The sequence below is a fragment of the Montipora capricornis genome, chromosome 10 (assembly GCF_036669925.1).
Source record: "Montipora capricornis isolate CH-2021 chromosome 10, ASM3666992v2, whole genome shotgun sequence".
NCBI lineage: Eukaryota > Metazoa > Cnidaria > Anthozoa > Scleractinia > Acroporidae > Montipora > Montipora capricornis.
In genome coordinates, this window is record NC_090892.1 from 11,443,851 (window position 1) to 11,468,850 (window position 25,000).

The 25,000-nt window shown below is 40.6% G+C and overlaps 3 protein-coding genes across 3 annotated transcripts in view; 2 read left to right on the forward strand and 1 right to left on the reverse strand.

The window, feature by feature from the left end:
* Window positions 1-3,408, forward strand: part of LOC138020053 (kinesin-II 95 kDa subunit-like) — a 31,668-nt gene extending 28,260 nt beyond the window's left edge. The window contains exons 25-26 of the mRNA XM_068867050.1: window positions 696-770; window positions 2,500-3,408. Of these exons, the coding sequence (XP_068723151.1) occupies window positions 696-770; window positions 2,500-2,614 (190 nt within the window). The 3' untranslated portion in view covers window positions 2,615-3,408. The remainder of the gene's footprint in view (window positions 1-695; window positions 771-2,499) is intronic.
* A 1,414-nt stretch (window positions 3,409-4,822) lies between these two features.
* On the reverse strand, window positions 4,823-11,331 carry LOC138018876 (sodium-dependent glucose transporter 1A-like). Its single transcript, XM_068865555.1, has 3 exons — window positions 10,741-11,331; window positions 9,210-9,495; window positions 4,823-6,862 (listed from the first exon to the last, which is right to left on the reverse strand). Exons 1-3 carry the CDS (start codon window positions 11,137-11,139, stop codon window positions 5,730-5,732), a joined length of 1,818 nt encoding a protein of 605 aa, XP_068721656.1. The 5' UTR covers window positions 11,140-11,331; the 3' UTR covers window positions 4,823-5,729.
* A 27-nt stretch (window positions 11,332-11,358) lies between these two features.
* Window positions 11,359-25,000, forward strand: part of LOC138018878 (inactive hydroxysteroid dehydrogenase-like protein 1) — a 16,771-nt gene continuing 3,129 nt past the window's right edge. The window contains exons 1-10 of the mRNA XM_068865556.1: window positions 11,359-11,507; window positions 12,950-13,081; window positions 13,848-13,894; window positions 14,085-14,160; window positions 15,895-16,005; window positions 16,788-16,846; window positions 17,308-17,352; window positions 18,874-18,908; window positions 19,186-19,267; window positions 23,964-24,029. Coding sequence (XP_068721657.1) covers window positions 11,369-11,507; window positions 12,950-13,081; window positions 13,848-13,894; window positions 14,085-14,160; window positions 15,895-16,005; window positions 16,788-16,846; window positions 17,308-17,352; window positions 18,874-18,908; window positions 19,186-19,267; window positions 23,964-24,029 — 792 coding nt within the window. The 5' untranslated portion in view covers window positions 11,359-11,368. The remainder of the gene's footprint in view (window positions 11,508-12,949; window positions 13,082-13,847; window positions 13,895-14,084; window positions 14,161-15,894; window positions 16,006-16,787; window positions 16,847-17,307; window positions 17,353-18,873; window positions 18,909-19,185; window positions 19,268-23,963; window positions 24,030-25,000) is intronic.

The following is a 25,000-nucleotide window of genomic DNA, read 5'->3' on the forward strand; positions in this document are numbered from 1 at the left end:
TGAGTGAAAACACTCTACAGACACCTGATACATTAACTGTTACTTCTTGAATTTTTTTTTTTGAGGTACCAACCCTTCATATTTCATATGATTAGAGTGTAATGTGAAGTGCTAAGTATCTACCCCATATGAACCATGTGAGCGTTAGCCCTAGTGATGGAAATGGGCCCACACAACGACAGACAAAAACTCTGACCAGGGTGGGAATTGAACCCACGACCTTCGGGTTAGATCACCGCTGCTCTACCGACTGAGATACAAGGTCAGACGGGACAAGGCCGTGGGAACTGACGATGTTAAAGTCACGGCAATGCACGGAAGGATTACCCTGGTCAGAGTTTTTCTCTGTCCTTGTGTGGGCCCATTTCCATCAGCAGCGCTAACGCTTACATGGTTCATATGGGGTAGATACTTGGCACTTCAGATTACACTCTAATCAGTTAAGTATGTTCAAATATATGTGCTACACGGCCAACGTTTGCAAAAACGTAATCCTTCCTCTTCATATTTCATATCTTGTCAGTGGGTTGTCAGAAATGTTTCACGTGCGAGCTAAACCACTAAATTAGCTTTTCATCCAGTTTTGCCTTAAAAACAGCAAATTTAGCATGACAGTGCTCCTTTAAGTGCGAGGATGACTTATACGTCTATATTCAACCCTTTTGTTGTAACAGTTGTTTTGTTTTTCATTTCAGTGTCCTTTTGAGCAAGAATAAAGTCAAATCCAAACGACGAGACAGGCCAAATATGAGCGAGCGACCAAAAACCGGGTAAGTGGGAAGATAACATTTTACGTGGTCATTGGCTGATGAAAACACTTTGCGTCCCCAAGGGGTAAATGTAAAATAGACTCTTTTCTCGTCTTTCGTCAGGTTTACTTTTCGCTCATTTGATTTTATGCCTCTTGCTGTTTTGTAAGCCAGTAAAGCTTCAACTTTGGCTCGAAATTCCAAGCACGCGATTGAAAAACAAAATTTAATGTACAAAACTCTACAGTTTCATTTCGGAAAAGACTCTTTTTGTTTACAATTACTTATTTATTACGGCTCTTATAACGTGCTTATCAAGTCTTTTTCTCAACTTTACTTGCGAAAAATTGCATCTTTTTTCGTACGTTTGAAGATATGAACACACATTTTTCCAAAATGGCATTTAAATGTTCTTTTGTTTTTATTGAAATTAGCCCTTTATTTCTCGCTCGTAAGCTTAAAATTCAAAAAAATATTTTGCCTTGAACGAGGCATCAAGGTCTAATTTGAATAAAAACAAAAGAATATCTAAATGGCGACCATTTTGGAAAAAAAGGTGTATTGATGGTTTCAATCTGACGTCACGGTGGCCATGTTGGTGTACAGAACAATGCAGTAAAATGCCATTTGGGAATTTGACTCTGTTATTCTGCAAAGCTTGTGGCGCCATTTTCTATTGTTTTGTACACCAACATGGCCGTCTCATCATATGTACTACAAAAGAAGTTTTATGTTAGGCGCGGTGAATGAAATGCCAGAGATATTTATTTGTGGATGGTGACTCGGGGATAGTCGGAAAAAATCCGAATCCTACAACCTCCCGATCCTGACTAGTTCGGATGCCTGAACTACCACGGAGAGACTCGATGGAGCTACAATCTTAGGCATTTCAAATGGAAAATGAAGACCACCCCTTCCCCCATGATAAAAAAATGGTTTGCATCTGACGTCACGGTGGCTATGTTGGTGTACAGAACAATGCAGTAAAATGCCATTTGGGAATTTGACTCTATTATTATGCAAAAGTTGTGGGGCCATTTCCTATTGTTTTGTACACCAACATGGCCGTCTCATCACGTGGATGAAAACCAAGAATAGAGAATTACCACACCTTGACAATCTTGTCTTGTAGAGCATCATGGGCTCGAAAGAATCACAAGAATCCAGGTGAACGCCTGGTCGATTTTTCGCAAATAATGTTTTGGCAATGACTTTTTTCGAAAGTAATTCGATCTTCCCAAAGCAAGTGACTTTTCGGCTTGATCGCATAGTAAGTAAGCCGCGCACTGTACGACCTCGTGATGGATTGCAAAGGCAGTTAAACCAAGAAATTGTAAACTAGAACTCTGATATTTAACAAATAAAATTTGATGCGCAGTGAATACAATACATTGAACATTCAATCATACATGCAATTAATTTTATTAAAATTCTGGAAGTGTGGTAATTCTCTATTCACCTCTTCAAACGCACGAAAAGAGATGCAATTTGTAGCAAATAAAGTTGGGAAAAAGACTTTATTAGAAATTAATCACGTACAAGAGCCGCAATAAGTAATTGTAAACAAAGACTCTTTTCGGAAATCAAACTTTAGGGTTTTGTACATTAAATTTCGACCCTAATAACGAGTCATTAAACAGCTATAAAGATATAAACCCAAAACCTGACGATGGAAACTTACGCAAATCGCTTTTAAATAAAAATGGGGTGATTATGGTTCGATGAATTTCTGGTTGGCTTTTTTTCTTAGGCGCAAGAGTCGAGGACCGCAATCAGCAGGTCAGCAGCCCGGATCATCCGAATCTGCGCAGTATCCAACGGCTAGAGGTCTGGTGGCACAACAAAAGAGAGTGTTACCCCAGTGAGAAGTTTGCGTGCGAAATTACGGTGTCTTTGCTTCTTATTCGTTATTCAGTGGCACAAAAATTCAAGAACAGCGTACAATGAATGGAAAATAATGAACGTTACAAATTATGGACGTACGCTGATCTTACATAAGGAAAACGAACACCAATGAAAAGGAAACCTTTCAAATTTTGTGTTGCCATGGTTTTGTATAACAAAAGGGTGCCTCAAGGTGTGCTACAAAACGGAGGTACACAACGTGCTCAGCGTGTAGTACGCTGTTGTGATTGTTGCACAGCAAGTTGCAGAGCCTTCCAGTACGTATGGCAAGATCTACAGACAGTTGTTATTTTCTGTTGCACGCTTCAAAATTTGTTTCCAAAAGCAGAGGGGGCCTCAAACAGTATATTTTAGTTGAATTTGTTGCACGCATCACTTAACCTGCTTGGTGAATGGTTCTGTAATCTCGTGCCTCTTGATCATTCAATCAAAATCAGAAGAGAAAACCAGCTGCCCTCTTGCTCGAATACGTTTTCCCGCTATTTTCGCCGGTCTCATGAATTTTCACGGGTTCGTGATTGCGTCGTTTCTGATTGGTCAAAGTAATTCATTGGCTTTCTGCTAACAACCGACCAATGGATTTTTCACTGCAAACAGTTAAAAATCTATCTGAAAAATATAACTGTGCTCGATTTGAGACCATTCCTTGCCAATTCATGTACAAAAGGGTACCCACTGAAACTGTAAATAATGAAATATAATGGAAACAATCACTATTTATTTCAAAATAAAGAAAATCCACGCAGTGAACGTACCTTCGTTGTTATTTTATGGCGACCTTGGAACATAAATGCCCTTACATAGAGCAAAATGCATGGTCTCCGAGTGCGAAGGGTAACACAGGAGCCACCTTTGTCATCTAACTGTAGCTGTTTTCCGGAATAAGGCCATCACGGACTAGGTTCTTAACAAAGACGTGTAGAGAAACAAATGATAAGGAGGTAAGTCGGCGTTTCTGAAGGATTTGTTGATACCTCTTATCTGAGCACAAGAAAAATGATGGATCATTTTTGAAAGCTCACGCAGTCTATCACGACATTAAATCACTCCAGATCATCAAGGGGAGCCTCCAATAGGCCTTACTCGCGATGACGTCATATGCTAAAAAAATTCGCCATCAAGCCTCGTTTGCACAAAATTATTCACATCATCTGGACATGCAATACTGTTTGCACGTGGGTTTTCTTTACAAGTTTGTTCCTGTGGGATTCAGCTCAAGCTAGAATTTTACAGGTTTGATTTTCGAATTCGAGGCTTGGTGGTGAAATCAGGTGGTCAGACGTCATCACGCATAATTAACAATTATTGGACGACGTTGAGCAAAATATCGTGATTTGTCAGTGGTGAGCAGATCAATTATTTGCCGAAGCCGAAGGCTGAGGTAAATAATTGATCTGCGAGACACTGACAAATCACGATATTTTGCGATAACCGAGGTCAATAATTGTTTTATCATTCGATGTCTGATTTAACTTTATTTTTCACAATTCCCTACAATTAAATCTTTTTCTGAAAGCTCAGGAAAGCGAACTGCCATTTTCACACAAGAGCGTGGTTTCAACTACGCATGAGCAGAATATTATTTGCAGTAAAACAGTTATTTGTATACAGTTATTTGCAGGTCACGTGCTGGGCTCTCGGCCAATGAAAAGGAAGGAAAAAATGCATCCAATGATAATGGCTATTACATGAGTCAACCCTTTCTCGAGTAAATTTATTTTTAGGAACTGGTTTTTTCCCGCGAAAAGTATCACATTTTCCTTGACGCAGAGATAGCTCTGTTTTGATGGGCTTTTACGACAGTGGGTGTGCTGAATCTCCCAAGGGAGGCGTTGTACAAATAAATCTAAGGGGTTGACTCCTACAATTGGCCATGATAGATGGAGGTTCCCCTTGATTGGCTTCTGATCACTCTTGTCTTCGTCTATGCGTCCGTTTTCAATTGTGCAAATTTCCAAGAAGGAAAAGAATCTCTTTTGAAGAGCTTAGGGTTGAATAAAAATTAGGAACACATCTCAATGGCTTAAGAGCTTGAACTTCTTTCCACAGTCCTCTCTCCATATCGATGAAAGAGACCTTGGGTCGTCTCATCTCTTGCCAACGAACATACCGCCACTTAATTAATTAGATGGAGAAAACCTCATCAACGCCGAGACCAGGTAAAAATCTGGGCGAAGAGATGCTCATCGCACTTTCTTTTAATGTAAGCCGTAGCAAAAGGAAAGCTTAAATGTGAAGTGTGGTTCAACCTCGCTCCCAGGCATTTCTCCGCAACTCTCGACGGAGAAGAGCCCAGGGAATCAGGTCGAGTGTGCTTTCAACAGGAAGCCCACACCAAGGCCGTAACATTGACAGTCATTCGTAAGCACATGTAGGTACTAACAGTTCTTCCTTTAAAAGTAAAACCACAAAACAATAGCCATGGCCATCTCAATCTAACCTTCAGAAAGTCCATAAGCTTTAAAGGTGTCCAACCCTGTATATTTGACAATTGACAAAGTACTAGCCTGCTTGCAGGCGGAAATTTGTATTTCGGTCTCCATATTGGACTGTTGGAAGTCATTAGATCTGAGACGAGGGGGTAAAAAAACCGCATGCCCGAAAACCCATCTGGCCTTCTCTTTCCCGCCCCCACCCTCTTGTTTTGTCACCAGGCCCAGACCCATCCCACGCGCTTCCAATATAGCGTCTGATAAGTGTTTCGCGGCAACAAATCTACCGCCAGCGAGCAGGCTAACAAAGTACTTGTGTGACGTTGAGAGTGTCAGCCCAGCACCGTAACAGAAATTATTGACATTATGGCTACACGAGAGCTTTAAAAGACATTAAGGGTCAGCAGTGTTTCCCAAATGGAATTTTGTGAGGAGCAGCTGTAGACCGTGAACTCCATCTTGTCGTGACCTATGTTTACAATAATAAGTGCATCTTCTTAGGTAATAGATGTTTCACATGGAATCAAAGCATTTCCCTTATGAAGTAATACAGACTGTATAATCCTCCTAATAGCACAGTCTCTTGAAATTATTGTTGAACTTGTTTGAGCCACTTTAAATTATTGTAAATTGCTTCACAAATTTACATTGTCATTTCACCATCGCCGTTATTAAACAATTCATTGTTCTGCTGCAAAAGCTCAAGGACCTCATCTGCAGGCTGGCGTTGTTTGCGTTCCTCCTCCTGCTTTTGATTTCGTTGATAAAGCATTCCAGCATACGCGGTTTTTTGCTTAAAGTGCCGCCCTGCACACAGAATCATGAGAAATATCACAAGAACTAACACACTGATCACCATAGCACAGGCCATCAGTGCACAAGGTCCCACAATTTCTCCGATTGTGTTCCCCACTGCAAAAGGAACAAGCATTTCTCCACAACTTGAAGCTACTAATAAAATGGATGCTGTCCTGCCAGATACATTCACAAAATACTCTGCCCAATTTATACTTGAAGGGAACACAGATGCCATTGACATGCCTAGAACCACAGTCCCAACCCATAGCTTTGTACTGTCTGATGCTTTGCAGTCACCGTCTTTCAACTGTGACAATAGCACTATTGAACCCAATAAGAAGCCTGCCATGTCTATGCTAAGCATATGTGTTGGTCTGAGATACTTTGATATTGGTACAGAAGCAAGGCGCGCTAAGGCAAAGCTGCCCCAGAATGCAGACGTTAAGAATGCCGCACTGTCTTTGTCCATTGCATGCTCTACAGTTCTGCCAAAAGTGAAGATGTATCCGCCATATGCAACCTCAAAACCTACATAAAGGAGTAGGAACATGGAAAATAGGGAGAGAATTATGATTCTGTAAATCAAACTGCCGTGCTTGACCTTTGAAGGTTCCTCCTCCTGTATCTCACTTTCCTGCGGACTGCAAGATTTGTTCAAGACAAATATGAGGAATCCAATGCCAGTGATGGCAAGAGGACTACAGCCAATCCAATAGGCCCATGTTACAGGTATGGTTTCATCACTAGTCGAGTTATTATTACTCATACAGTTATTTCTGGCATTACCCGCATCAATTGAGGTACTTCTGTTTACGCCATTGCTACTTTGGGTACACTCAAGTGGATGACAGCTGTCTTGAAGGAAAGGCTGGACTATGAGTGGTGCAACAAAAGCACCCAAGGCAAACAAGAAGTGTAGACCCTGCATATATGGCCTTGATTTCTTCCTCCACGTATTGAGAAGCAGTACATTTCCACCTGCACGGGGAATTAAAATACTAAATCAGATTCAGTGGTATTAAACAAATTACCACACACATGGCCCCATGGAAATGAAAGGGGCAAAAACCATTCACCAACTTGTGATGTTTGTGGATTAACCCTTTGATTCCAAAGCAAGCCTGAACTGGCCATACTTAGGACGCTTTCCTTTTGTCAGGACTGGCTGGCCAGACCCGGAACCTTCTTTGCAAAGAAAGTGCAACAATTTGAAGGAATACTTGCATGATAATCGCTCCCATTCTTCTGGAGGAGTATATATATCACCCTGGAAGTGTGCTAATTTGGAGGTGTTGTAGAGTTAGTCCTTCTAAATTCCTGGTCTGGCCGGGCAGTTCTGTGAAATGGGAAGCGTCCTTAGTATTTTACTCATCAATGGGGAACACCCAGGAGTCAATGGGTGAATAACTTGACCAGAGATTACCGAAAAATAACGATGCATAAAATAGTCCATAAAAATAATATTATGAATCAATCTGTATATAAACATCAATCCTTATCAGTACTGAATCAATGTGCACTGGTGGCTCAGTTGGTTTGTTTGTTTGTTATTTATTTGTTTGAGCAGGTTGAAGTTTTGGCAGCTATTCAGCACAAAGGACAGCCACAACACCGGAGACTTCATCCCCTACTCTTCTGGAATAGTGTGTGGGTTCTTTAACGCCCCACAGGGGTTAGCATCAGGCTGCCATGCAGGAGGTCATGAGTTCGACTCTGGCTGGACCAACACTTTGGGTCTTTAAATAACTGAGGAGAAAGTGCTGCCTTTGTAATTACATTGAATTTGTAAATAGCTAGTCTTTCATGTCTTCTCGGAACAGGACTAAAAACCGCAGGCCCTGTCTCACAACCCAAAAACTCTGTGGGATGTTTAAAGATCGAAAAGTCGCTGAACAAGGAACAGAGTTCCTGGTGTTGTGGTCTGGTCTGATTGAGAGCCACAAGTTCATTAGCCTATGGCTATTACGTGCTACACTCATAAAAATAGGACTTCACTGAATCATTTGAAAATTTTACTTTCAAAGGCTGTGAAAAATAATGACATCTCTTGTTCTTCCAAATTTTAGCCTAAAAATATGCTCAAAAGATATGACTTTAGGTGTATACGCTAATAAGTTGCTGAAGAACTTGTGTGATCCTGACAATCCAAATACAAGACCTTTCCAGCATTGTCGCAGCTTTTGCAGGGACACTACGAATCTGCTCCTATCGTGATTGCTGAAAGACACAAGTTCTGAACTGTGTCACAAGGAGAGAACAAGAGTGTGTCAGAATTTGTCGCTATATTGAAGAAATTGGCTTCGACGTGCAGCTTCGGTGAATTTCAACTTCAAGCACTAAGAGACAGGCTAGTCTCTGGATTGCATCCAAAAATGTCCAGAACTCAACCTGATCTCTTGACAATTAGAGATCTGACCTACGCTGTTGCCCATGACAAGTGCATTACAGATGAAATGGCGGGCAAGGCGAACATAGAGCATATGGGAGGGTCAGCTAGAGGCGAGGTCAGTAAGGTTTAGGATGTCTCTTTCTTGAACAAAAAGAACATCACTAGTGGATATATTCAAGTGCAGAGTGGTGAAAACACCGACAAGTGCAAATCATGTGGAAGGTTAGTTTGCAGCATAGATCGGAATTATGCAAATACAGAAATGCCGCGTGTCATCACTGCCAATGGGAAGGTCATATTCGTCCTGTGTGTAGAGCCCGATTGTCACAAGTGCAGCTAAAAGGAAGAGTGTTAAGCTGAACTGTTGTGATAGCAGCACCGCAAAAAAATTAACTGCTAAACTAAACACGAAGAGATTTACCGAGTTTGTGACAATTAAATTCAATAATTGCATTATGTAGTATGATATGTAATGTGTAGCTTATGAAATAATCATAACTACTGTTATCCAGGATCTCCTGCCATTGTAGTTGAATAAACCATACTTACTTACTTACTTACTTAAGGGTTTGCACAGTTTTGCATGATTCCCTTTGATAAATTCTATTGTTATGTACCCAGACTTTCACTCAACAAAACGAGCACTGTAATTTTTGGTCACATGCCCCTAGTCAAATTCAATTGTATCCCGATTGAAATACAATTACGCCGTTGTTGCTCACACTGGATACAGCAGCACTATAAATATTATTGTAATACACAACAAAGCACTTAATGTGTTGTCCCCCGGGAAACTAATTAGTTTGTTTCCCCTAGAGTCCTGATGTTTCCCAAGACGAACATCACGACTCTTGGGGGAAAAAAAACTAACTGGTTCCCTCGGGACCATACATTCGGTGTACATTTATTATTCTATGCAGTAGTGTAATTCTTTACCTGTGTCAAGAGATCCAAGACCTATTCCCAATAGTCCAATAACAATTACTAGTCCATAAATCGACGTGACATAGGGTAAAACCAACATCATGAGAGTGCCCCAGAGACAGGACACCGCCAAAACAATGTGACCATTGTACTTGTCATACAGCCATCCACCAATCATGCTCCCTATCAGGTAACCAATAGAGCGAGAGGTAAATGCAAATGACATTTGCTCAAGTTTGGCACCAGTATGGCATTGCAGCTCCAGTAGGGTGGGTCCTATGATGGCCACACACATTCCCTTCGGTTAAGAAAAAGAAAACAATAATTTTATTGTTTAAAGATACTTGAAACTAGGACATTTAAATATTAACAGTGTAATGGAGAATTTAAATTGTTCCTAGTTAAAAAGTTGCTTGCATCACTGCAATTTATTTGACATTTTAGTTTTTTCTGAACCCAAAATGGACAACACCTTCCTGGACAGCCAATTCTACATCAAAGATTACAAGCTATACCGACAAGATAGAACAAATTTTGGACTAGGCCTCATAATTTATGCAAGATCGGATCATTTTACTAAACACACAAAACAACAGGTTTGGAATCTATCACCATTGAAGTAAGAACACAAACTACCTCATCAAGATTTATTCTTGCCAGTCTATACATACCACCAATTGGAACAATAATGTTGTTCAGGTGGCAGTCCATTAGCTATGCAAATGGCTTCCATTACACTACGAGACTGCACTGCCAACAAGTACGTGTAGGGTGCATTGACGGTGAAATTTTCAAGATTTACTTAGATTCTGGGAACATGTGGCCACTGTTTATCCAGTAAGTGACGCAATACTGAAGATATCGTTGATGTCATTAATGTGCCAACCAGAGCCTCGATGGCTGTCAAAACGAAGGGTCGTTTGCTCCTATGGTTGGCACATTTGAATAACAAAAACAATATTTAACAATTATTATTCTACAAGTGCGCGCTGGATAATAATATATTATGTGATAGATAACCAACGAGGTGCGTAGCGCCGACTTGGTTATAATCATTTTACATCCTGGCAGCAAGACCGAGTAGAATAATTGTTTTATTAAAAATTCCATGATGTTCCTGGGGGTAGTACTGTTGTCTAAAGCATCGACTTCTGCCTTGGTCAATTCCAGTCCAAAACGGCTTTTGTCAGCCATTTTTTCTCAGTGCTGCAAAATTGTTTTCAGTTTGCTTTATTGCTGACACATTCCTTAACCATATTAGGTACAGCAGGTATATGAACTGATAGCCTGTGTCCAGCGAGCCAATGAAAATGCTGGAAAACTGATATCCGTATTTCAGTTTTTAATAAAAACAGATATCTTCCCTATACACTTTGAATTAATTTATTAATACTTAATAGCTACTGTAATAACGAAAATAGGTGTACTGTATAGGACCACTCAGAATACTGTGTGGTTGGATATAAAAGATCTAGAAATACTAACAGGAAAGATCACACACAAGCTTATACGAAGATTAAAATTCCCATGCATGCAAGCTCACCAAGCCAAAAAAACTGGTATAAAGACAAAGTGTCTTGGCGCATCTCACAGTCGATGGGGAATATCTCGCTACAGGTCTGCTGGTGCCAACACTGGGGAGAGAAGAAGATCCGTTTGTATTTTGTCTGCTCCTGTCTTTCTTGCCCTGCATAAACTCAACGACCTCATCCTCCTCGTCATCCCAAGCGCGGAGAGTTTCGGCCATTGCGACTGCCGTGGAGGTTTGCTCGCTCTTTGCACGGTTGAAGAGGCTAATCCAGCCATATTCTCCAGTGGTCTTAGAGTTGCTTCTGTTAACGATAAAATGAACCGTACAACCAGACATTACACGTCGTAAAAACGCAGCAATGAAAAGTGATAGCCAATGTTTCCTGTGCATCGTAGAAAGTTCACAAGACATCTCCCCTCTCCAGTCCGTTGAGGCGAAAATAAATGTTGAAAACACAAAGAAGTTAAAAGAGCGTGGACAACGCCAATATGAGTTCCTTTAAAATAGTTAATCATCCCATTTAATTCTGGAAGCACCAAATCAAATTCAGTCCCAAATAAAAGGCGAAAATTACGCTGCCATTATCATTGTCTACCTCTCCCTGGAAAGTTTGTAATCATCGGACTTTGTTCATCACCGGATGGCACATCTTTGTCACGGTCTGTGCCACGGTCAGTCGCCTTTCAAAATGGCAGAACGCGCGCTAGACGCTTGGAATACGACCGAATCCCTGTCGTCTTTAGACAAACTGGGCCTCAAAAATGGACTTGCTATTTTAGGTAAAGCCGTTGCTTTTATTGCCTTTTCATCAACATTTCAGTAGAAACCGTTTACAGTCACGCTAATTTATGGGATACAGCTGGGGATTTTGTAAGTTTGGCCCTGGTGGTTGTGGAACAAGTCCATCCCATACAGATGTTTTCAGAATACATGGTAAAGGCTTCCGAGCGATGCCTTTGTAGAATAAGTGTTAGTTCAACTGTTTCCTTGGCACCCCAGTGGACCCCAGGGATTTAACTTTTTGTTGGGGAATTAGTGATGTGTGTTCCGACAACAGGTTGTTCAAGGTCATCACCATTTTCTCGTGGTGTCATGTTACGATTAACCGTTGTGTTGTAAACGCAACGAAAAGTAATGTTCTGTGCAATTCCATTCTCATATCATTCAGCAAAAAGTTTTCTCTCCCAAGGCTTTTAAGGCTTGTCCGATTGGTCATTTGCCACAAATTATGCCCCTTTCAGGGGGCCCATCGCAGTTTTTGTCAGTAATGATTGTATTCATTAACATCCATCCCATCTTGTCATTCTTAATTCCCAGCAGAGAATGGTGCTGCATACCACTTCTCTCCACTTTTAATATCATATCTCTTACTCAGTTTCCAATGGGCTCCTTGTGCTAACTTTTCAATGTTATGCAATGAAATCACCCTTTGCCACAAATTGCCTCGGCTAAACCTCTTCCTGTTCATTTATTTCATTTTATGTTGTATATCCATTTATCATTTCACTGTATCATATGAGGATTGGTTTGTGAACAGTCTTCCTTCGCCAGTGTTTCTATTAATTGAGACACCACGTCAAGGAAGATTGTTGCACAAGACTTGAGAGCTCCTCTACCCATCAGATGCATTTGTACCCCACCAGACATTTATATCGTTATTATTATTATGGTTAACTTTATTGATAAAACCAAGTTTACCATAATAATAATAACGATAAATGCCTGGTGGGGTACAAATGCATCTGACGGGTAGAGGAGCTCTCAAGTCTTGTGCAACAATCTTCCTTGATGTTATTATTATTATTATAATTATTATTATTACTATTATTTAAATATCGTAGGATTCCTGATGTGTTAGGAGGAATGCAGGCTTCTGCAGTCATTGGGAACACCCTAATCCTACAGGAGATACCCTAGTTCTGGAGCCGAAGCTAAGATCAAGTCTTTACGCCCCCCACAATTGGTTTGTTGCGAACAGTTTTCATCCATACACTTTGAAGGGCAGGGTTTGTCAACCTCTTTCCCAGGGTCTCAAGATTGTCACAGAGGGTAGTGCTGGTGCAAACAATGCCCCACTAGCCTCCTCAAAGGGAAGGTTTATCAAACTTGTTTCCAGGTTCTCAAGGTATTCATTTCAAGTGTAATGTCAAGGGCATGGTAACAGGTAAAATTACATGAACATGTATTTTGAAGAGCTAATGGTATGATGTTCTCTTTTCAGGTCTTATTTGGGCAGCAAAGGTGTCTGTTTGCTCTCTTTATAGATTCTTAATTGGTGTGAGGATTTATTTACTACCACAGTTATTAGCAAGAAGAACAGACTTTTCTGCAAAGTATGGTGGCAAGTGGGCTGGTCAGTATCATAATCTTTCTTTTTTTGGCTTACTGACTTGGTGATTTATAAAATGTAGTGAATGTTGCAAAACTTAAGCTAACATCATCAAAAAACTATGTCCCCGTTTAACCCTTTCAGCCCTGATAGTGCCAAATGGCACTTATAGATTTTACTCTGTCTAATGCCAGACGATTTTACTCGTCAATGGGGAACCCCTTGGGGCTTTAAGGGTTAAGCTAACAGCATCAAAAATATGTCCCCGTTTAAGTCAAATTTTCAAGTGATTCAGTGGTTTTAATAAGTACATGTACTGACAGCTGACAAAAAGTGTTGTCTACAGAACTGTACTTCACTCTGAGAAATCATCTACTTTAAAATCCCTGCATTGAAGTAATTAAAGACAGACTCTTTCAAACCTAAGATTAAAATTCATTTTGATAATGTCAGTAGTCTTCTTCCTTTTAAACGACTCTTCAGATTCATTTTTCCTAACTTCCAGTGGTAAGGAATTCCAGAGAGGAGCGCAGCAGCTGAAGAAAATGCCATAAGTCTTACTGGTAAATTTGGGGACTTAACAGTTGACCAAATAGAGAGTCCTTGACTGAATGGAGTTCAGAGAATGATGCATACAGTTTCTTTCCATGCCCGGATGGTCTCCTTTTCTATCTCAAAATTAATGTCATAAGGAAATTACACGTACATTCATGAATATTGCTGTGTTGACTGTTTTCTATCAAATTGCTGGTGAATTTACCTTGAATTTTTGCTATTTTTTTGTGTTTAGTTGTGACTGGGGCTTCAGAAGGTATAGGAAAAGCGTTTGCTCGTGAGGTAACGAGAACCACTAAAATTCAGTTACATTTGTATCCTAACAACACAATAATAATATTAGTAGGTACCACTTTAATCATGTTTTCACAAACACAAAGGTAGAAGATGCTTTTGTTAAACATGTTTGTGAATTGCACAGTTAGAGCAGAGCTTACTGGTAACCTTAATGTCATTTCTGTGTTGTTTGTAGTTAGCTCGACATGGAATGAATGTTGTCCTGATGAGCAGATCATCACAAAAGCTGGAAAAAGTTGCCGAGACTATAGGTCAGCATATTAAAGAAATATACAAAAAGGAAAGGAAAGGAGGTTTAACCCTCTCCTCAAAGACCAGCATTTGATATGATTTGCATTTATTGACTATAGGTCAGCATATTAAAGAAATATATAAAAAGGAAAGGAAAGGAGGTTTAACCCTCTCCTCAAAGACCAGCATTTGATATGATTTGCATTTATTGTTAATTTCAGATTACAGTGTCTCCAATTACCACTCCAGCACTAGAACGACTATCTAGACACTTAAATAAAGTTCCTTTCCTTTTTTTCCTTTTATGTAAGTGTCTAGTCGTTCAAGTGCTGGAACACTAATTGGGGACACTTTAAACAATTAACACAAATCAAGTCAAATTATATCTGGTTTTTGAGGAGAGGGGAAAAGCAGAGTACCCGGAGGAAAACCTCTCGGTGCAGAGAAGAGAACCAACAAACTCAACCCACATATGACGCTGAATCTTTGAATCGAACCTGGGCCACATTGGTGGGAGGCAAGTACTATCACCACTGCGCCATGCCTGCACCACTGCATAATACTTTATTTACGCACAGAAAACTTTTCACTTGATATGCAATTATATTTAGGCAAGGTTAAAATCCAGGCATTATGCTGGTCAAAGCAAGTGACCTCCACAAGTAACTTGAGGTGACCCTGGATTTTTTTGCAACGAGCTTGGATAGGTTACAGTATATTAACCATTTCACTCCTGAGCTGCCCCCACCCCCATTGATGAGTAAAATAATAATTTTACTCATAATTTTTGTTGCCTGGTGTTAGATGGAGTAAAATCCAGAAGTGTCAATCTTAGGAGGGAAGGAGATGTAGTTTTTTAGTGAATGTAAATGCTGTTATAATAAGCGTTGGAAAGAGTAATGAATTTAAATTAGTGTCAGAAGAGAAAGGGTTAATTTTGCATTTGTGTGCTTGCGAGCAAAGGTCATTTTAGCTGCTGTTGTTTATCCTCCTTCCCTTCCTTGTGTTATATCTAAAACTTTCTAGATTCTTGTGATGCACTGTAAAAAATTATTAGTCGTGTGTTAAGATCATTCTAGTAAATGATCTTGTTGACTTCAATTTAAAGCTTATTTTGTAAGTAACTGTAAATACACCGTTAATGTTATTTGGTTTCTTGGAGTTTCTAGAACCTTTTCTTAGGACATATAAGCAGGATCTCGATCTTGTATGATAGACTCCCTTTCTGTAACGTATGGCAGCTGGTTAATGGTTTAAACTCCTCTCTGAAGTGATTGAAGACTGTTGGGTTTACAAGATTATTTGTTTTCACATGTAACTCTCCATTTACAAAACTCCCTTTCAGGGTTTGTGATGAAAACGTCGTTCCCTCAACTTTCTTTCAGACCCCACCAGTCTTAAGAAGCCATCCCAGGGGTTTTAGGGAACAGGGGAACATGGCTAATTTGAAATGGGGATCAGGACCTGAACAATGGCAAAATATTTTTATAGGGAGCAAGGGAACAAAAACAATTTTAGAGATCAAAAAGCTGGGAACAAGTTTGAAAGTAATTTGGGGAACAAGGAAACACAAGTAAATATTTAAAGGTAACAAGGACCCCCCCTCAAGGGCCTCTCCCAAGAGCACCAGCTCCTGAGCTCATGTCAGTTGTTGAGCTGTTTAAATAAATTATCATCAACGTTTATCCTCTGCAGTGCCAATGAGTGAGTCCTTCCATCTTTGTAATGACTTCCTACTCTTCTGTCTACCACAGAGAAGGAATACAAAGTCCAAACACTACTTCTTTCAGTAGACTTTAGTGATGTGCGAGACGTTTACCCTCAAATCTCTCATGCTTTACAGAGGTTGCAAATTGGTATTTTAGGTAAGGATGCAGCTACTTCAATATTTTACAAAGTTTATACTTATTTCATGGAGCATTTCTGCTAACTGTCAAATTTACTACTGACAGTAGATCAAGCCCAATATTCAGGCCAAGCCATCGCTTTAATTTGCAAAACTACTGTCTGCCAGTTTTGTTACAATTTTATTCATCTTGGTCACCTTGGTTGCCATGGTAACTTGTTCAAGACTCTATTGAGCTGTTTTCTTAAATGGCCAGTTAACCCTTTTCGGTAAAAGTGCCCCTCCCCCCCCCCCCCCCACCTTGGGTGGAAAAGGGCACATAGTTACAAAGAGTTGGCTGTTGGTTTATATTAAATTTTGGATGCAGGATGGGTATAAAAGTGCCCCTCCCCCTTGATGAGTAAAATCATCTTGCCTTAGTGAAAGTGAAACTATCTCGTGTGGAAAAGGGCACACAGTTACAAAGAGTTGGCTGTTGGTATTAAATTTTGGTGGCAGGGTGGGAGATATATATCTGTATCATGGCAAATCTATTTTATCCAGGCAAGAACTAAATGAAGACAGTCATGCTACGTACCAGCTCAATAATACATGTAAGTGGCCATTAAATTTTTTGTTCTAAACAGGAAAGATGCCATTTCATTCACCCCACCTAGGGATGAGAGTAACAAATTCTTCTCTACTGGGGCAGATTCAGGTTTTGCCTTCTGCTACAATATCAGTATTTGGTGGACGGCACTAGATATATTTACATATAAGTGGCACAGACATATTCATTTTATTGTTTCTTCTTCATTTTAGTTAACAATGTTGGTGTCATGTATGAATACCCACAGTACTTTCTTGATGTTCCTGTGAAGGTGAGGAATAAATAATTCCATTCTTAACGTTGTATTTACCGGTATGTTATCTTTCTTACACTAGCTATCGTTGCGTATAAATTAAAGGCCCAACACACTGTGTGGTTCTATTGGCTCTCATACAGTCGTTGACAGTCGTTGTCATTGCGTTGCCTACGTCTTCCACCTCTGTGATCATATGTGAGGCTGAGTTTCAGTCGGTTACAACCTGGCTCCAGGGTTCTTACCTCTCCTTCTTCATCAAAACCCAGCCCCAGTCAATTACATCTTGGTATGGTGCTGTGGTTTGGGATCATAGATGGACCTTTGTACAGCGGGTACCATAGTCTCTTGATATGTGCTTTTAGTCCGAAATCGTTGAGCAGTGCCCTCATAAACCATTCCCCGGGCTGAAGAAGGGTGATGAGCTGGGCCCCAGTAAAATGAAAGTTTTGATGGTTTTAAATCCTTTCCAATTTCAGAAACTTTTTGATCTGGTAAATGTCAACGTGTTATCCGCTATTATGGTGAGTAAAGCGTGCGTCTTAAAGGAAATTATTTTGTATGTGGTTTCACAATTTCCCTGGTTACTTACTATTAAAAACCATGAGTTTGATTAGGTATTAAAAACTAATTTTGTTATACCAGAAAATTCCCACTTAATTTTCGGAAAGTGTGAAAAGGTTGTCCAGAACTTTGAGTGGTCTATTTGCTTTCTCTGTGGTTTGTCCATGGTATCCCCTGGGAGGAGGGGGGGGGGGTACTCACATATGAAAGGGGCGGGGATACTCGTCTTCTCTCTTAGGATTGTAAATTTCGGATTTTGGTCTCACTTAGGGTGTTCTGGGCAGAACATTATCATATCTAGCCCATATGTAGCCGTGAAAGTCTTGTTTAGGGTTGCACGCGAAGAAATATGAATATATATATTTAATATGTTTTAAATATGGTCTCTTGTAGGCGTTTAATTCAAAATTTCCGACGAGCATCCCCGCCCGTTCATATGCGGAATCCCCTCCCCCGGTTGGTATCTTGGGTTTGAAAGAATCTGTCTTTCATTCCTTCAATTTAGGGAAAAAAGTTGCCGACTTCTCTGACAGAAGTACTTGACACTTTTCATCGACTGTTGGTTCTTCAAATAGACTGCTCGCAGTCCCTTCTGAGTCAGTCGAACCCCCCGCTTTGGTCACGCAAGCGAGCCGAGGGGAGAATGGTGATAGAGCGAGATATAGGGCGCTTTCCTTTTGTCAAAACTGGCTGGCCAAACCCATCGGTTTGCAAAGAAAATGCAACAATTAGACGGAACACTTGCATGATAATCCCTCGCATTCTTCCGGAGGATTGTATATCATCCTCGAAGAGTGTTAATTTGAAGGCGGTGTAAAGTTAGTCCTTCCAAATGCCTGGTGTGGCCGGTCAGTTCGGTCAAAAGGTATCTCTCTCTTTATCACCATTCTCCCCTCGGCTTGCAATTGCTTGCGTGACCAAAGCGGGAGGCTGCGAGCATCCTATGCTTCAAACTACGGAGTATCTATGGTTGCGAAATTCCAACGAGGAGATCAAGTTAAACAAACCACTTGGTGCAACTGGTTTTGGCTTGTAAATGGTAGTTAACCAGGATTTCCGTGGTGTTTCTTAAATTCCTGTTCATCTATTTTCCTCGATTTCAATTGGGTAGCATTGAATTGCGGGCTGATATACCACCTTTTTACTACTAACAACCATTTTCATTGGTTGTTAATGATCCGATTTGAGCAGTCAGCTGTCAGCAAAACAACCCAAATGGTTTATCGCCATTGTTCGAGAAGTCTGGGTAGTCAAACTATTTGATGTAGAACTGAAGGTGAACCACTGATTAGCTGACCGTGGCACCTCGTTGCGGGCAGTAAGAATGGGCTAGCAATTGCGAGTGCGTGAAGAAGACAGTGCCAAATGTAACGCCAAAACCCTGTACTTCGCAGATCAGCAAAATTTCAAAAGAACGCAATTGCTTTACGCACACGTATATCTCTACGATTTTTATATGATGCGTTTGTTTTTCATTTCAGATGACACGAATTGTTTTGCCACAAATGTGCAAAAGGTACACTTGTCATTGCTATTTTGTATGCGAGTCGTGTCCAATTGACGTCGGACACAGACAATAGCGCTAACCAGCGTTAAATACCATGGAAACTTATAGGTGTATACCTCTCAACCAACGGTTAGCGCTAATCAGGCTTCGAACAACCGACTCCAGATTGGCTGTGAATGCGAAGTGAGAATTTTTAGCCAATCGCGAATTATCTTCTGAGAAACCGCGCAGATAGCTATAGGTGTGTTTGTCGTAAGAGCTTTTTCACTGATGGTTTTTTGTTTAGGAAGTCTGGTGCAGTGATTAACATGTCTTCGAGTGCTGGCGAGATACCAACGCCCCAGATGACAGTCTACGCTGGTACAAAGGTAATTTGTTGACTTTTTAATGAATAGGATTTCAATGTTGAATTTTTTTAAAACCACCGTAAATTCTCGTTTAGAACAGTTATTCAAAGACAACGGCGACGACTTCGAGAAAAAACCAAAAGGAATCAAAGATCATGGTTTTTCCCGACAAAACAGTTGAAGCCAAGCGACTTTGCGCACTTTTTTTTTCATGAAAGTGTTAAGGATGGTATAATTATGTCGCAAACGTATCATAGTGAGATAGCTTATTATTGCTGCTGGAGTGAGTGAGTCTGAAGCGAACAAACGAAGAAGCTCTCGAATCGGGAGAAGAACACATCTTATTATATAAACACCCAATGAAATACCAAGTGAGCTTTCGCGCGAAAACATGATATTTTCACACGTGAAAAGATTACTGTTGGTTACATATACAAACGCGCCTTTCAATGCCTTTCGTGAAATGTTTTAGTACTTCATTGGTGTTTATGTAATACGAAGAAAAAAGTCCTGAGTAAAACATTTTGAAGGTGACGGGGAGCATACGCTCCACCCCACCCCACCCCACCCCAACAAGCAGGTGAAATTACCGTCAGAATACCCCTCCCCTTCAAAGATCAGAGATCAGCAAAAAAACTGCGCGAGCAACTTAGTGATCTTAGCCGAAAGATAAAAACCGAAGTACATCCTGTCTTTACAAGCCACAAGATCAAAGATGAAGGAACCTAAACCTCCAATTGTCAATCAGCAAAACGTTGTATATATCTTTAGGTGTGATCTGTGTGATGCTGGTTATGTCAGCTTTACAAGCAGACACCTACATCAACGTGTGGAGGAACATAAACGATCGGTAATCGGCATCCATGTAAGAGAACAACGTGGAAACGAGCCATGTGAAATCGCAAAGAACTTTAGGGTCCTGAGGAAGTGCTCGAACAAGTTCGATTGTTTGATTTTTGAATTTTTTTTTTATTCGGGACCTTAAGCCAAAGTTAAACAGAGTGATTCCATCCGCGCAAAGCTGTTTGCTTAACACTTGAAATTTTTATTCATGAACTTGAGCTTGAAAATGACCGTGGAGCGGTCGAAACGTCGTTCTTACTTTTTATCGCTCATTTGTATAAAAAAAGTGTTTATGTAATAAATAGAATACAATGTCTCGTGTTGAAAAATATTTAACTCGTTCGCTGCTCTCGCGCATGAAATATTTTTCAACGCTCTAAGAGAAATTTCGTATCTCCGCGCGGCCATGTAATATCCTCTATTTTCTTCGAAACGCAAGGGATTGTGGTCAAAGGCGCAAGGAATTGTTGTTATGTGCGAATGGAGGAATTAAGATGCGCGTTATACGATAGTGCTCTGTTTTTTTATTTCTCTTCTCGCATACTCAAAACTAATTTACCTAAATGGTAGAAATGCTGCCGAGGGGATGTGAGTTTTTCAGTTATGCTTGCTGTAATTTAAAAATGGTTCGTGGGCACTACCACAATTCCTTGGGCCTTTGACCACAATCCCTTGCGTTTCGAAGAAGATTAGAGAGTTGCCTCGTTCGTTCGCTTCAGTCTCACTCACTGCGGCAGCAACTATATAGCGCTTTCACTAACCTGACCAGCAGCCATGTTGGATTATTGAAACAAAAGAAAGTATTTGCATAAAAATAGAGTTTAGTTCCCGGAGGATTACTTTGGTACACCATCATGGCTGCCATTTCTTTGTTTTGGAACACCAACATGGCCGCCGTGACGTCATGTGAAAACGCTCTGTACATAGTTTCACTGTCACGCAACAAAAAAAAAATTTGAAATCGTTCACTGAAAAAGGCCAAGAACTTGTAATGTTGTAGGAAACAAATCATTTAACCACGATGGTCCACCTCTCCAATTCTCAGGTCTATACGGTATATCGTTTCTGAGTTATTTGTCGAAGCGTTTCACGCAACGTTATTGAGTTTTGTACAGACGCCATGTAATCCACCAATATTGCGACCGGTAATCAACGAAAACATGTAAAGTTCACTTTGTTTAAGAACACATCTCTTAATGTACTTGAAACGCTCAAACTTCTGAGATTCATAAAGATAGACATTTCAAATAGCTTTGTATCATGTTGTCACGCAACTTGACAATTCGGAAATTCAAAATGCTGTATTTTCGAAACAAAAGACGTCACGCAACTGGAAACCTGAAAAAATATATATATATATATATATATATATTTTTTTTTTTCTAGGTTATCTTTAACCTCCTTTAGATAAAAATTCAGAAGACCTTGCGATTTTGATTTTAGAATTTGATCTACTATTTTCTTTCCTCTCTCGAGTCGGGTCTAGAAGGAGGTCCAGGTGGAGATCGACGTTTTGTACCGTCCCTGCTCAAGACCTATTAAAATCTCCCTTCAATTCCACGCACGAACTTTCGTTAAATTACCGCAAGCATAATAATTGAACATCTCCCTTCCCCTCAGCAGCATTTCTACCATTTAGGTAAACTACCTTAAAAGTATATACTAAAACAGTGGATATCGTTGAAGGGACACTCGGATTGGCTATCCAAACTCCGAATACCGCTTTGCTTTTCACCTCCGAGTGACTTGCACGGGATTTGCGCCCAAAAATATTAAAAAGGAAAAAAAGAGTTACAATTATCATTTCATCTACATCTACATCTACGTGTTCCAGCACTCGGCAAAGTCCCTTTTTGACTTGTGGCTGTTTCTGCTTAGGTGGCCTCACACACCACAAGCCTTTTTAGAGACATCATCGCCAAGCAGGCCACTTCGGCTGGAGAGAACAGGACAGCCACAACACCAGGGACTTTATCCCCTACTCTTCTCGAATAGTTCTTGGGTTCTTTAACGTCCCACAGGGAACTTATGAACATACGGGACCTACGGTTTACAGTCCTTATCCGAAGAGACTTGAAAGTCTAACCATTTGCAGATGAAATTACAAAGGCAGCACTTTCTGCTCAGTTATTTTAAGATCCTGAGTGTTGATCCGGCCGGGGTTCGAACCCGCGACCCGCCCGACCTCCCGCGTGACAGCCCGACGCTCAACCAACTGAGCCACCAGTTCTACATTATCTCACTCTTTTAGTATATACTAAAACAACTGTTCACCTCATTGATGGTGGCTAGTGGTGGATACATATATTTATACTATTCCATGAGGACGTCCCCGAAAATATTATTTCGTGTTTTAGTTATTATTTCCCAATTTTTGCAGTTCGTTGCGGGTATAAAATGTCCTGGAATTCAATTGGCTTGACAGATTTTACAGTAAAGCCCTTTTACAAACGGGAGTTATTGGTTCTGCACACATTGGATGGTTTTGGCAGTTGTTGGCAAACGGAAGCAACAACTCCCAATATTTGTTGGGAGTTGTTGGTTCTGCAGACGTCACAGGGGATGGTGTTGGCAGTTGTGTGCAAACAGGACGCAACAATGAAAGGACATGGAGTGTGTTATGGGAAGGGTACAACCCATAAGACTTTGTAAACTTACAAAATTCGGCTGCCATTTTGTTTTCAACATGTTAATGCCTTGATATCTCCATGGAGACCATATGTAATTCGCGTGCGTGGCCCCAACATTAGGGAGTTTAAGATCTGCGACGCGACGGTAACGAAAACGTCATTTAAAATCCCAACTTCAGGTTAATTAATCTTTTTCGTCAATATGTTGGCTTATCTAACTTCTAAAAACTAGTGTAACTTTCCAGGAACTGAATTAGGAGGTGCGGTGTTGAAGCTACGTCAGAAAATTCAAATTCGCTGCCTTGTGTTCACGTTCTCTCAAAAACTTTAGAATTGGTAATTTCACGTCGTAGATTTGCAGAAAACGTGAAAGAAATACAAGTACAAAAATGAAAAATGCACGCGGAGAGCGTGCAAAGCTATTGTTTTTGCTCATTAAATATGCATAATTTGTGACGTTTTCGCTGCCGTCGCGTCGTAGATCTTAAACTCCCTATTAGGGAGCTTAAGCAACGACAACGGCGACGGCAACGAGAACGTCACAAATTTGCATATTTGGTAGGCAAAAGCAATAGCTTTGCACGCCCTGCACGTGTGTTTTTCACTTTTGTCCATTTCTTTGCCGTCGTCAGCAAAACTACAACGTGAAACAGCCAAATTTGAGGTTTTATGGACAACGTCATTACTTGAGGATAAATTTTCATTTTCTGCCCTAAATTGAGCGCCGTTCCTACCAGCGTCATTTTTGAGGAACTACCACACCCCCGTCATATTAAAAAAGTTGAAATAGTAACGAAGCGATTACAACAACGCAAATTTATATTTTGAGATGACGTTCTCGTTGCCGTCGCCGTTGTCGTTGCTTAAGCTCCCTAATGTTGGAAGAGCTGTCCGAACGGGCCCGACGTTGTTGCGCCACACTTCGGCGATCACGGAACAACAGAAATGTTGGGATGGAGTTGTTGGCTCAAAAATTTGACCAGTTTCAAACTTCGCACAGAAAGTCCCAACAAAATGCAACAGGGTGTGCAACGGACGTAACATGTGACACTCAATAATGTTGTTGGCCAACAATGTTGGAATTTGCCAACGATGTGGCCTCCGTTTACACGGGGCTTAAGAGAGAAAACTGAAAAATTATCGTTGTGTGCCGGACAACAAAACGACGTCAAATGGCCATTTTTTTTACTTTCTTTTAATCTAAAGCTAGTTTTCTTACAGTTAAATTTGTCCTTTGTTGTCAGGAATTTATTGACATCTTTTCGCGTGGTCTGGCGTACGAGTATTCACCCCATGGAATTGAAATTCAGGTGTGGTACCACTTCAAATTATTTGTTTTATCTCCAAAGTTTTAATTTTCAGTCTCGTGTACTGATCCCACAGTACACGTACGAACATATTCACTGCTTTGAGGCCTTTTCGGACGGGATCCTGTGCTTAAAGGCTGGTTTTCACAAGCAACCCTAGTATAAACATAACCAATAACATCAAGGGAGAATTACGCGTGTCATATTATTGGATCGTATGGGCTTGGTTCCCATTGGCCGTTTTTATACTGCAGACGCATAATTCGTCTGGGACGAACTTGGGCAAACATTTTTTCTGCGTCTATTAAATTCGTCTTGTATAAAGACGGCCACAAGACGCATTATGCGTCTGGACGAAGAATTTATTTTAGTGCGTCTTCGAAACGCACTAAACTGGAAAGTTCGTCCAGACGCATTATGCGTCTAGTGCCAGTCTTTTTACTAGACGAATTTAACAGACGCAGAAAAAATGTTTGCCCAAGTTCGTCCAAGACGAATTATGCGTCTCATATAGTTTGTCTCGTCTTTACACTAGACGGATAACATGAGAGACGCATAATTCGTCTGGACGGATTATGCGTCTCTAGTATAAAAACGGCCATTAATATGGATCTACGACGTAGTCGTCAACGAGAACGCCACAAAACAGCAAGAGGACAAAAAAATCTTACTGCACGCATTTTAGCATAGCACATATTTTTGCGGTACTCTGCCAACAACGACGTGAAATGGCCAAATGTGAGGTTGTGACGACAACGCGAGCGTACAAATGCAAATCTTTACTCTGAAACCGCACGTACGAATTTATTTTAGGTTGGATACTTCGCCCCACATTGTACGACGCGGAGGAAATGGACTAATCGCGAAAAACGTACGTGATGTTTCCCTCGACCTCGCTGTCGTAGATCTTTAAGTCCCTAGTACAAGCTCCAGGCTTGAACTCTACCAATAAACGCGCGAGAAAAGTCTCTGAC